The following is a 13,183-nucleotide window of genomic DNA, read 5'->3' as shown; positions in this document are numbered from 1 at the left end:
AGTTTAACGACCCCACTTTCACAATCTTACCTGCAAGATACCTCATTGTTTCTAGTTTAAGTGATTCCAACATGGTCTTAAGTGAAGCCACATCGGTGTCAATTTTTTTGTTTGTTTCGGTGATGGCACGGTCTGTGTCTGAGTTCTGAAAAAGTGAACAAAAATCACAAATCAATCTGCAAGGAACAATTATATTGCATTTAGAGGATGTTGTATTTCTGTGCCCAAGAGATAGGTAATAGTAGACAATGGTAGACCACTAAGATAGACGAGTGAGTCATTAGCTTATTGTGGTTGATGGGATCTTGATGTGTTAGCATATGCTGATAGGTTTTACAACTTTGGTTATGTTTCAAAACTTAATTAACAGTAAATAATTTGAGGTCTGATGTTGTGAAAGGGGAATTATAAATGCAAATCCTTTTATCATTGACATTTTCAGGTGGTTCTACTTTTGCTGACACTGTACTTGCAGAAAAAAAATGCAGAATTCCTGAGTTGGGAGAAGGAATTATTTAATGTTAGGTGGGAATTAGGGCTTACATAGGGAAGGGGAGACTGTGAACAGAGTTGGTGTGGGGACTAACATTTTCTGCAGATGTACTAGCAGCAGCAGCCAAACTCTGAATAGAGGAGGTACTGAGAAAGAAGGAACATGTAATAGCTTCTGTGAAACCTAGAAGCAATTTGTTTTCCTCAGATGATTGTTAGCTTATGACATTTTCCTCCCTTAATGTAGTGGAAATGGCATATTTTAAATTTATTCAGGGCTGAGTTAGATTGATAACAAGGGAGTTCAGAGTTATGGGACCAAACAGAAAAGTGGAGATGAGAGCACAACAAGATTAGCCACACTCTTAATTAAAGGTATAGGAGGCTGAAAGGCACGGATTTGGATTCTCAGTATTGGTGTAGACTTGGACTCAGTGTGGATGTGGTGAGGCATCCTCTTACCTTGATGTCATGGTCTCTTGGCCTGGTGTGGCCTCACCTTGGACTTCCGGCCTGGGGATGATTCCAGGCCTGGCATTGATGAGAGGCTAGATGCCAGTGTGGACTGGATTGGAAGGACTGTTATTCTGAGCTTTTTATTTCTCTGATGTGTAATGCTGGATTTTATATTTCTTTATTTTTCTAATTTTTGTTTTCCCTAGGAACGTGTACTGAAGAATCTGTACCTAGGTATCTTGTACCTAAGATGGCACTACAGGTGGCAGCTTGTAAACTTTTCACTATACTCAATTTAATATACGTGACAATAAAGCTTATTCAATTCAATTCAATTGAAAGGCCAAATGGTGGACTCCTGCTCCAAAGTTCTCTTGTCCTATAAATGTGGGCACATGATGAAAGGGCGTTTCACTGGTGATAGGAATACATAGAGACTGAGTATTTTTACTGGAAGGATCTTAAATGGAGTGTTGTTATTTCTAATATAAAGATACAGGTAAAGACTAGATCATTTAAATTGGAATCCTGTAGGTTAAACATTTAAAAAGAAGAAGGAACATAAAAAGCAGAAGAAATTGACATTACAGACACTGAGGACCAAATGGCCTTCTCTGATTTTGCTACTTCTATCATATGGAAACTATGTGCTGGAGCCCAAGATATGATTAGAAGTCCTGTGATCAGCTCATGTGGTCAGATCTCCAGGAAAGCCTTTAACCAAAATTAGCAATCCTCTTCCTAACAAATAAACTATCACTCTCTCCTCCTTTTGCTGCTCTTTCAGACTGGTCATTAGATTTCATAAATTAAAATAATTACTTTCACATAAGTCAAATAATTTTAATGTACTTCTATATCATATGAGTAGCCACTTGAGTCAACATTTAAAAACATTGGAACATTGCCCTTATGTTCTTACAGCAAATGTTGCTGAGAATTAAGATATTGCAGATCATCAGAATCTAGTCATCAAGCTCCAGAAAATATTTAAGACCTTCTTCTACCACAAGATAAAGAGCATGTTTAGAACCTTTAGTCCAGCTGAATAAGATAGCTTTCACTTGGCACCTTCAGCAATTTAAAATTGCAGACCAAATTACTTTCACATATGTGCTGTTGTTATTTTCCTGTGGTGGTTTACATCAATAGTGATGGCATCATATGTTTAAAAAACAAAGAACTTAGGATGCTGGAAATCTGAAACAAGCACAGAAACAGCTGGAGGTCTGGCAGCATCTATGGAGAGAAAGCAGAGTCAATGTTTCAGGTACAGTGAAGAGAAGCACAGTTGCTCAGTGGTTAGCACTGCTGTCTCATAGCACTGGGGACCCGGGTTCAATTCCAACCTTGGGTGACTGTCTGTGTGGAGTTTTGCACATCCTCCCTGTGCCTGTGTAGGTTTCCTCGGCCAGGTGGATTAGCCTTGGGAAACGCGGGGTCACAGCGATAGGGTGCAGGTCAGTCTAGGTGGTACGGACTTTAGAGGGTCAGTGCAGACTAGATGGGCTACATGGCCTCTTTCTGCACTGTAGGGATTCAATGAATTGATGCCTTGAAGAAAGGTCACTGAACCTAAAACACTGACTCTGCTTTCTCTCCAAAGGCAATTAAACTGAATCACTAGTCAACCTTCTGTTGCACATTTAATGGGCAATTAACATGCAGGTGCAGGATCTCCACTGGGAGAGTTAAGGTGGGATTCTGTTAAAAACATTATTTTTAAATAACCTGCTCAGACATGTCATGTTACACCTCTAGGGAAGGTGGGAATTGAACACAAGCTTATGGTCCCGAGGTAGAACTGCACGACTCCTAAAATTTGTTTTTCTGAAAACAACGCAAGCTGTTCAGTCAGCTCGTTTGGACACGTTCTGACACACCTCCATGGCAGGTAGGGCTCAAACCCAGACCTTGCAGCCCAGGGGTAGGAGCAATACCACATTGCCACAATAATCCTAACATTTTTTTTTGGTTTAAGAAATGTGTTTGAACATGTTATAACACTTTCTGCACAGCACTGTTCCCAACAGGTTACATCTGCAGCCATTTTAAAGTCCCACACACAGTCATTGGCGTGCTGACATGGATCACAGCAATAACTTCTGGTTCTGAAAGATCCTGACCTCTGAAGTCCATACAGAAAAAAAGGAATGTTAGAGGAAACACTGCAGCACAGATTCGATTTGAATAGAGACCTTCTGGCTGTACACACTACTACTTGGCCATATAACCAAGTGGGTGGCACAGTGGTTAGCACTGCTGCCTCACAGCGCCTGAGACCCGGGTTCAATTCCCGCCTCAGGCGACTGACTGTGTGGAGTTTGCACGTTATCCCCGTGTCTGCGTGGGTTTCCTCCGGGTGCTCCGGTTTCCTCCCACCGTCCAAAGATGTGCAGGTCAGGTAAATTGGCCATGCTAAATTGCCCGTAGCGTTAGGTAAGGGGTAAATGTAGGGGAATGGGTGGGTTGCGCTTCGGCGGGTCGGTGTGGACTTGTTGGGCCGAAGGGCCTGTTTCCACACTGTAGTGTAATCTAAAACCCTTATTATTCTGTTACCATTAAGCTAATGGTGGATCAGCTCAAATTGGCTGTTAGACTATAGTAAAAAACAATTCACTGTGCGTCCCCTTGTCACAAGTTCCTACCTACTTGCACATTAATTCGTACACCATGCTTTTCAACAAATTCTGGACTATCATTACTTTATTTTACAAATCATTCTTTGGACAGCAGTGATTTTAGTTACTGAGGAGAAGAAAAGACCATTGAAAATGCTTCAAAAAAGGTGATTTTTTTGATTAGAAAGACTTTTTTTTTCTAGCTAGGTTCTCCTGACTGACCTTTCTGGAATGGCTATTTCTATAATTCTTCAATAGTTTCTTGTTAGCTTTCTTATCACTTTCCTTATTTCTGTTTTGTATGTTTTCTGTTAAATCACTTTGGATTTGCAACAATTTTAATTTGTACAATTGAGTATAGCATGATAAAAGGAAAAGTTCTATGATTACTCCAAGTGCGAGAACATTCACACCAAATATTGCAGCATCAGCGTTATAGATTTTGAGTGATAATTCACATTTCTTTGCCAGAATCTAAAACCTGGCATATATATGGATTAATAATGTTATAAATACTTACCAGTTCAGTAAATTCATTTCTAGATGTCATTAACAACTTCTCTTGCTCTCTAAACTGATAAAAAATTAAATTATTATAGATGTGAAGTATTAATACTTGCTTAATAAAAAGATCTGTTAAGCTGGTTACATTTGTTTAGATAACTCCATTATATATCAAAACATTTATTGAGGGAGCTCAGTAGATTTGTTCCATTTCAAAATGTTTAGAAGGTTATTATCCCTCAAAATATTTTTCATCCCAATTATGCTTGTACAGAATATCCTGTAAAATAAATGTTAAAGAGGCAGGTGACACAGGGATAGATGGTTTCAATATTAACTGTTTTATTATCATTACTTACTGAGACAATTGGTTGCATGTTTTAGTGGTAGTATAGTCATTTGGTGGTTCCTGGGCAAATTTTTCATTTCAGTTGATGTCTGAACAGATGTATTTTTGCGATCACATTAAGTGAGAGTGATCAAATTGCATTATTTTAAAATTCCTTTTCTTGATCTGAAAACTTTTCAACTTCAATTAAATCTTTCCTTGGTTTTTGGAATATGGTCTCTTTTTGTGTCTTAAGTGAATTTTTGATTTGTGAAACATTTTAAACTTCAAATTCAGTACCCAGACCAAAGCCCATTTTTGATTTGCTCATTATCCACAACAGAACATTTCATCTTCCATCAATGGAATTTCAAAAACACTTTGAACTTATGACCACTGAAGACTGCTCAGGAGATGACCTCTGCCAAACATAATATTCTTTGCCATGGTTTCCTCCCATTGACGTATTTTACTACAATTGTCCCTGGCCAATATGTTTCACACCTGCAGCTAATTGGTTCTTCTCTCACAGTTGTTTTACCCACAGTTAGTTACCCTGCTTCCTTCTTCCCTCTGCCCAACTTCTTACTCTTGCCTTCATTCAGTTCTCTCTCCACCTCCAACTCTATTGTAGTTTGCCCACATGCCATCTATGAAAAATGGATCAGTAAAATTTGAAGGAACTTCAAGCAAAGTTGACAGCACATAAACAGTAGAATAGCAACAGCATAACTGAAGTATCAATGATGCTTTACCGTATCCATAATTCTGCTCTTCTCTAAGTTCATGTCCAGCTTTGTATCGTTTCTGATTTTCTTAACTTCATCCTGCAAAACCAAGAGTACATCTCAGCTCAAATTAAATTTGGGGAAAGTGTTAAAGAAACAGACAAATAAAAAGAAAATATTGCAGATGATGGAAATCTAAAGCAAACACAGCATTCTGGAGAAGCTCAGTAGGTCTGGCAGCATCTGGAGACAGAATACCAGAGTTAATGTTTCAAGTCTGCTCCAGATGGCTGCATCCTTTTCTCTCCTTTGTGTCTTTCTCTTGCTTCATCTTCAAGGCCAGAGCAGGTTTGGCAGGCCAGTGGCTACAATGTGAATCGGAACTCCTGGTGGCGGTAGGCCTGAAGCCTGGACTTGTAGTGGTGCCTGGAAGGGCAAGACCTGGCTGCAAGGACTCTCGGCAGCGATGGGGATCGGGTTTGGCTGGGTCTCCTGGGGCACTGGTATTGTCACTGCTGTAGCTGGAATGGGGACCCCTTGAGTCCCAGAACACCTTACAGAAGCCGCAGAGCTGTGTTTAAGACCCATATTGTATGGAAGATAAACTCTATTTAAGTGATTTCTTTTTAGTCTTTTTCGCAACTCAAAATGGTGCCAGATTGTGGTGACAAAACACTTTTCATTGTACTTTCCTAGATATATGTGATAATAAAAATCATTCCATCTTCTTTAGAACTTAGATGGTTCTGAATAAATGTCATATTGGACTCAAAACATTATCTCTGTTTCTCTCTCCACAGATACTGATCAACTTGTTGAGTTTCTCCAGCATTCCGTTGGTTTAAAAAACAGAGTGATTATTGTGATTATTCAAGATCAATCCATGTAACAACTTACCAAAAGCTGTAGTTTTAGGTGCTCCAACTCAATTTTTATTTTCTAGTAAAAGAACAAAGAACTGAGTTGAAATGAAATATACTTTTAGCATTTCAAAGTAAAAGAATTATTTAGGTATAAAGAAACTATTTGTTTCATTTAAATGATATATAATTGGTGGCATGCTGATATTCGGTTAGAAAGAACAAACACACAATTAAATCAATATTTGATCTTTTTAGTTGCTGGGAATACATTATTTATCAGATTAGAATAATATATTTTAACACTACTCATTCACACATTTTGTAACTTAATTAGGAAAGTGGTATTAGCTAGAGGAATGCCAGAAAAAAATAATCTGATGCCACAGAATATCTGACATCCTTTTATGCAGACAATTGGTCAATGACTCATCTGATAGCACAGCTTTCCAATGTAGCATATCCTCAGACTTTCAGATTGTAGCATAACATGTTTTGAAATATTCAACTTCTGAAGTGCAACAGTAATGTTAACTGAGGGAAGTTTGGGATTTAGATTAGATTAGATTACTTCGTGTAGAAACAGGCCCTTCGGCCCAACAAGTCCACCCCGACCCTCCGAAGTGCCACCCACTCAGACCCATTCCTCTACATTTACCCCTTCACCTAACACTATGGGCAATTTAGCATGGCCAATTCACCTAACCTGCACATTTTTTGGACTGTGGGAGGAACCCCATGCAGACACGGGGAGAATGTGCAAACTCCACACAGGTCTCTGGTGCTGTGAGGCAGCAGTGCTAACCACTGTGCCACCGTGCTGCCCAAATTTAGTACTGAACCACCTCAAATTAATTCTGAGATTTTAATCTCCAACATTAACATCCTGCTTTATATAATTAGACATCTGGGAATGTTGGGAAAACAGTCCACTGACTGGAGTTGTAATAAACACAAAAGGACATCACTGCAGGAGCTTGTCAAGAGTTCCGACCATCTTCAGCTGTGGCTCATAACTGCACAATGTTCAATTCCACTCACAATTTCACAGATACTGAAGTAGTCTATGCCAACATACATCAAGACTTGGACAACATTCAAGGTTGGGCTGGTAAATAGTTAGCGACATTCATATGCCAAACATGTACCAGGCAATGATCACTTACGAGAGAGAATCCAACCATCTCCCCTGTCATTTAATGGTGTTATCAAATCCCCCATCAATATCCCAACAGTCAACAGTGACTAGAAGCTTAACTGGACCAGTCACATTAACAATGTGATTACTAAAACAGGTCAGGCTTTGTATCCTGCAATCTGTAATTCAGTCCAGACTCCGGAAAATCTGTCCATCATCTGCAATGACAGCAGCGTGATAGAGTATACTCTATGTGCCTGGATGATTGAAGCTCCAATGATACTTAAAATGGTTGACATTTCCATACTGAAGCAGGTGACTTTATTGGTACCCAATTCCCTATCTTAATTAGTTGCTCCCTCCACCGTTGGTGTACAGTAGTAGTAGTGTACCATGAAGATACACTGCAGCAACTCAACCAGGATTCTTGGACAACACCTTCCAAACCTGTGACCATGCAATGTAGAAAGTCAATGGGAAAAAGCAAATGGAAACACTCTAAACTATAAATTCACCTCCAAGTTACCATCTGATTTGGAAATATGTCACCTTTCTTTATTTGTTGTTGGGTCAAAATCCCGGAATTTAAAAGCACGGAGTTTGTAGCTACATCCGTGGACTGCAATGGTTCAAGAAGGTAATTTTCCAAAACCTTCTCATGGACTATTAGAGATGGGCAATATAACCTGGTTCCAAAGAATGAATTTTTAAAAAGGAAATAAGTTGGTTGCTGTAAATTAGCTTGTAATATTGCCTCAACATTTATTTATTCAAGATCTCATTTGACAAAAACCATGCAGTGTTCCTTTATTGCCACTGGAGGTCACCGAAATCAGTATAACACAAAAGCCAGCAAACTAGGCAGTCTTACAATCCCAAATAGGTTCCACAGTAAACTCGACTTCTTTTTGCCTGCAAAATGTTACCAATCCAATAAATGGTTTGCCATATTGATGGGAAAATAACACAATGAGACAAATAATCCTACAATTTGTTTCAGTGACATTGCTCGATTGGATATATAGAGGTTGATGATGGTCACTGGTGAGAAATGTCCTATTTTTAAAATATAATGTTACAGAATGATTTTACATTCAATGGGCAAGGTTTATCTTTAACATCTCATTTAAAAATCTGCACTTTTGAAGTTCAGCATTCCCACAAGACCATGTGGAAGTATCAGCATAGATGTTTTCATTTCAAGAGGACTTGAACCCATAACCTTTTGACTTAAAAACAAGTTACAACTGACTGATGGCCGAGACTAAGAAATGGGCTGAGCGTAGGATCACTAGAAATATTTTAACACTAATAGATTGATCATACTATAGGTAGCATAGCTGAAAATGTGTTGCTGGAAAAGCGCAGCAGGTCAGGCAGCATCCAGGGAACAGGAGAATCAACGTTTCGGGCACAAGCATTTCTTCCTGAAGAAGGGCTTATGCCCGAAACGTCGATTCTCCTGTTCCCTGGATGCTGCCTGCGCTTTTCCAGCAACACATTTTCAGCTCTGATCTCCAGCATCTGCAGACCTCAATTTCTCCTATAGGTAACATATGTAATGCTGTTGGACTACTCTCTCTGAGTCACACCAAATGTGTTGAAAGCACTGCTTTGAGCAAACTGAATGAGGCAGTAACAATATTTAAAAATTAAACTTAGCAGCAATGGTCTCATGGCTGGACAAAATAAAAAATCATGGATAATATTGTTTGCACTTGGGAGGTGAATTGCCCTGGACACTATTTGGTGCAGCTGCTAGTACACAGAGTAAATCTCATTCCCATTCTAAGATAACATAGAAGAGGACTCCTTAGCCTGGGGCTTGTTCGCTCCATCTGCTTTTCCTTTCATTCTGTCTTTTTTACCTCTTGTACCTACCTCCTGTGAAGAGCTCGGTCATGGCGACAACATCGACAACCGAGACAGCCCAGCATGGACTCAACTGAGCCCAGTGTGGATTTGAGTGAGCCAACACAAAAGATCTTCATAGTAAACAAATTCGGAGGGGCAAGCATGGGACCCAGCACTGATATCAGCAGCTGCTACAGCGGCGAGGTAGGCTCAGTGGCGAAGGATGGCTGATGATTGCTGACTTCACTGTTAGTTGGGTCCAGTGCTGGTGGTGGAATGGCCATCACAGTGACATCGGCGGAGAAGACGGCATGTGCAGTTGGCATTGAAATTGGAGATGTTGGCCTTCAGCTGCGGTAGGCCCAATTGGTATTCCTGGAATGGACCTTGATGTGGAGGCATTAGTGGGCCTGCAGCCCATTGTGGAGACTCTCTCCCTGCCACCGGATGTTGAGTGCAGCACAAGTGAGGAGGATGAACTCTGTTTTTACTTATTTTTAAATCATGTTTTATTTCAGACGTATAACTTAATATCTGCAATAGGTTAAATTGGCGCTGGAGCATGGTGGCATATTACACTTTTCATTGATTTATTGTCACTTGTATTTAACAAACAAATTGAATTTAACAAATTCAATTCATATCTTTGCTTAAATGTGGAGGGCGGACAAATTGTGTTGTCAGTCAGTGGTAGCGTTTTGGAGCTGAAAACGCTAACCTTGTACAGAATAGCAGCACATTCTTGTATATTCAACAGCCCACAGAATCATAGAATCCCTACAGAGTGGAAGCAGGCCATTCAGCCCATCAAGTCCACACCAATCCTTGGAAAAGCATGCCACCCAGACCCATCCCCCTAACCTATCACTGTATTTTCCATGACTATCTCACCTAACACTATGGGACAAATTAGCATGGCCAATCCACCTGACTTACACATCTTTGGATTGTGGGAGCACCTGAAGAAACCCATGCAGACACAGTTGCTCAAGGCTGGAACTGAGGCAGTAGTGCTAACCACTGAGCCACCCCTGGCTGGAATACGAACCAGCACCTACTTAGAAGGGAGAATCATCTGCTCCTAGGTTGTTGTTAGCTCACTTCTCCCATCTGATGCTACAATTCTACAAATGTCTGAAGGGAACGGTGTGGCTAGGCACTCAAACTATTTTTACTTCAAGCCAATTTTGGTCACACACTTATAGAACATAGAAAAATACAGCGCAGTACAGGCCCTTTGGCCCTCAATGTTGCGCCGATCCAAGCCCACCTAACCTACATTAGCCCACTATCCTCCATATACCTATCCAATGCCTGTTTAAATGCCCATGAGGGAGAGTCCACCACTGCTACTGGCAGGGCATTCCATGAACTCACCACTCGCTGAGTAAAGAATCTACCCCTAACATCTGTCCTATACCTACCACCCCTTAATTTAAAGCTATGCCCCCTCGTAATAGCTGACTCCATACGTGGAAAAAGGTTCTCATGGTCAACCCTATCTAAACCCCTAATCATCTTGTACACCTCTATCAAGTCACCCCTAAACCTTCTTTTCTCCAATGAAAACAGCCCCAAGTGCCTCAGCCTTTCCTCATACGATCTTCCTACCATACCAGGCAACATCCTGGTAAACCTCCTCTGCACTCGTTCCAGTGCCTCCACATCCTTCCTATAGTAAGGCGACCAAAACTGCACACAATACTCCAGATGCGGCCGCAGCAGAGTCTTATACAACTGCAACATGACCTCAGGGCTCCGGAACTCAATTCCTCTACCAATAAAAGCCAGTACGCCATATGCCTTCTTCACCGCACTATTTACCTGGGTGGCAACTTTCAGAGATCTGTGTACATGGACACCAAGATCCCTCTGCTCATCACTTATATACTAGTAAACATTCGCCTAGGAATGCAGCTTGATTGGAGAATGAACAGAGGCTAATAGAGTAGGAGAAGGTGTGGTAAATGACAGAAGAAGGGGGAAGAAAGGCGCGTGCCAGGAGGCCTTATATCCCAAGGGTTGTTCAAGATGATCAACTCATGAAGAGTCCTGCAGCACAGATTTATGGTGGTCTGCTGCTTGTTGCATAACCTGACCAAGTTCAGGGAAAAAAACCTTTGCCATCAGCTAGATGGTGGGTGTCTTTTGTGCATGAAAAGGAAAAGAAGCATCGGGAACATAAGTAATAGAAAATTCATGAAGGAGGGTACATAGTCCATTGTGTCAGTCCTGGCCGAAAAAAAACTTAATCCTACTTTCCAGCTCTTGGTCCATAGCTCTGTAGTTTAGGAAACATCAGGTGTGTATCCGAGTAAGTACAACAAGGGTTTCTACAGTTTTTTTTTCTTTCAGTTTCCAACATTCAACATCTGCTGGGTGAAAGAATTTCTCAATTCTTTTTCTAATTTTTCTGCCAATTCCTTTACATCTATGCCCCTGCTTATCGAACACACTACTGAGAGAAACAAGTCCTTTCTTTTCACACTATCGCAGCCCTTTATGATTTTATACATTTCAATTAAACCTTCCCATTGATCACAGTTGTCTAATTAAAACCACCCTAGCCTATCTAAATCTTTGCTCAATGTTAAAATTTTCCACTCATGGCAACATCCCCATAAATGCTCTCTGTACTAAAGAGAGTACAATCATACTCTTTCTATAATGTAGTGACGAGTATTGTACACAATGCACTAGTTACGGTCTAAGTGGTGTTTAGCTGTAGCATAGCTATTCTTTGACTAATGTAAAAAAAATCCTGAATGTTTTCTTCACCAACAGATCTACTTATCCTGTGAATTTCAGGGGTGTGTCCAAATATGTTTGAATAGGTCTCCTATACTTCAGTTTCCAGTTTCTTATCATGTAATACCTGAGTGGGAGTTGAAGCATGTGAACATTTGGAATGAATTCTGAGAGATTGTTGCTAAGTGCGTAATAGTAATAGGAAAATGAGAGGTGCCTGTAGGTGGTAGTAGAATGGGTTAAGATGTGGCATTTGTAAACCTTGTCCATTCACGTAAGATCTTTGACTATCTGGCCACACTAATGGACTTCCACATTCATTTGCTTGCACTGCCTTTTGAGTACGTCTGGAGGGTCTCCTGATACACTTCGATCCTTTCTAACTCCTTCCTCAGTGTGGAAAGTCCTTGAGCCTGCCTTCCCTCCCCTGATATTCATTGTGCTTCATTGTGCTCAAGCTCAAAAGAGGTCCTGTATGATCCAGTGCCTCAAAAAATGAGCAATCCTAGCATGATGATTTTGGACCCCCTGCTCATGTATGCAGCTATTGATCTATATAGTTAACAAAAAAGTGCTTTTGACAAAAGGTATTATTTCACAGGATATGGGCATCACTGGCTGGGCTATCTTTTATTGTCCAATCCAAATTGTCTTGGAGGTGTTGCCTTCTTGAACTGAAACAGTCTTTGGGGAGCAGGGACACCCAGAGTGCTGTTTGAAAGGGACCTAGTAAGAGTGAAGGAATGGTGATATAGATCCGAGTCAGGATGTTTTTGTTTGTGGCTTGGGAAGGAATGTGCAAGCGGTGATTCTCTCATGTATCTGTTGTTCTTATCTTTTGAGGTGGTAGCGATCGTGATTTTAGAAGTTGTTTTTAAAATACCCTGGGTGAGCTTCTTCATTTCAATAGTGTTGAGCTTCTTTGGTGTTCTTGGAGCTGCACCCATCCAAGTGAATGGCGAATATTCTATCAAACTCTTGTCTTGTACTATGTAGACAGTGACAGACTTTAGATCTTCAGGAGGTTAGTCACTTGCTGCAAAATTCTTAGCCTTTGACCTGTTCCTGTAGCTACAGTATTAAAGCTGGAGCAATTCAGCTTTTGGTAAATGATAATCCCCAGGATACAGGTAGTGGGCAGTTCAGTGACGGTAACCTTATTGACAGCATCAAGAGGTGATGGTTAAATTCTCTCCTACTGGAGATGGTTATTACCTGGCTTCTGTGTGCCATGAATATTCCTTGTCATTCTCATCTGAAGTAGGAATGTTGTCCAGTTTTTGCTGAATATAACAGGCTGCTTATAATCAGGCTGCCTCACAGCGCCAGAGACCTGGGTTCAATTCCCGCCTCAGGTGACTGACTGTGTGGAGTTTGCACATTCTCCTGGTGTCTGTGTGGGTTTCCTCCCACAGTCCAAAAACGTGCAGGCTAGGTGAATTGGCCATGCTAAA

General features: G+C 40.7%; 1 protein-coding gene across 4 annotated transcripts in view; it reads right to left on the bottom strand.

Annotated features, from left to right (window-relative positions):
• Positions 1-13,183, bottom strand: part of ccdc90b (coiled-coil domain containing 90B) — a 39,951-nt gene that overhangs the window by 955 nt on the left and 25,813 nt on the right. For 3 of the 4 annotated variants that reach the window (XM_043691639.1, XM_043691641.1, XM_043691642.1), the window contains 4 exons: positions 6,027-6,068; positions 5,157-5,228; positions 4,090-4,143; positions 31-145 (listed from right to left, as the gene is read on the bottom strand). In XM_043691639.1, the coding sequence (XP_043547574.1) occupies positions 31-145; positions 4,090-4,143; positions 5,157-5,228; positions 6,027-6,068 (283 nt within the window). The remainder of the gene's footprint in view (positions 1-30; positions 146-4,089; positions 4,144-5,156; positions 5,229-6,026; positions 6,069-13,183) is intronic. The other variant, XM_043691640.1, reaches the window with a different exon arrangement.

Source organism: Chiloscyllium plagiosum, chromosome 6 (genome assembly GCF_004010195.1).
Source record: "Chiloscyllium plagiosum isolate BGI_BamShark_2017 chromosome 6, ASM401019v2, whole genome shotgun sequence".
Lineage (NCBI taxonomy): Eukaryota > Metazoa > Chordata > Chondrichthyes > Orectolobiformes > Hemiscylliidae > Chiloscyllium > Chiloscyllium plagiosum.
Note: the sequence above shows the minus strand (reverse complement) of the source record. Positions and strands in the feature narration are given on the sequence as shown.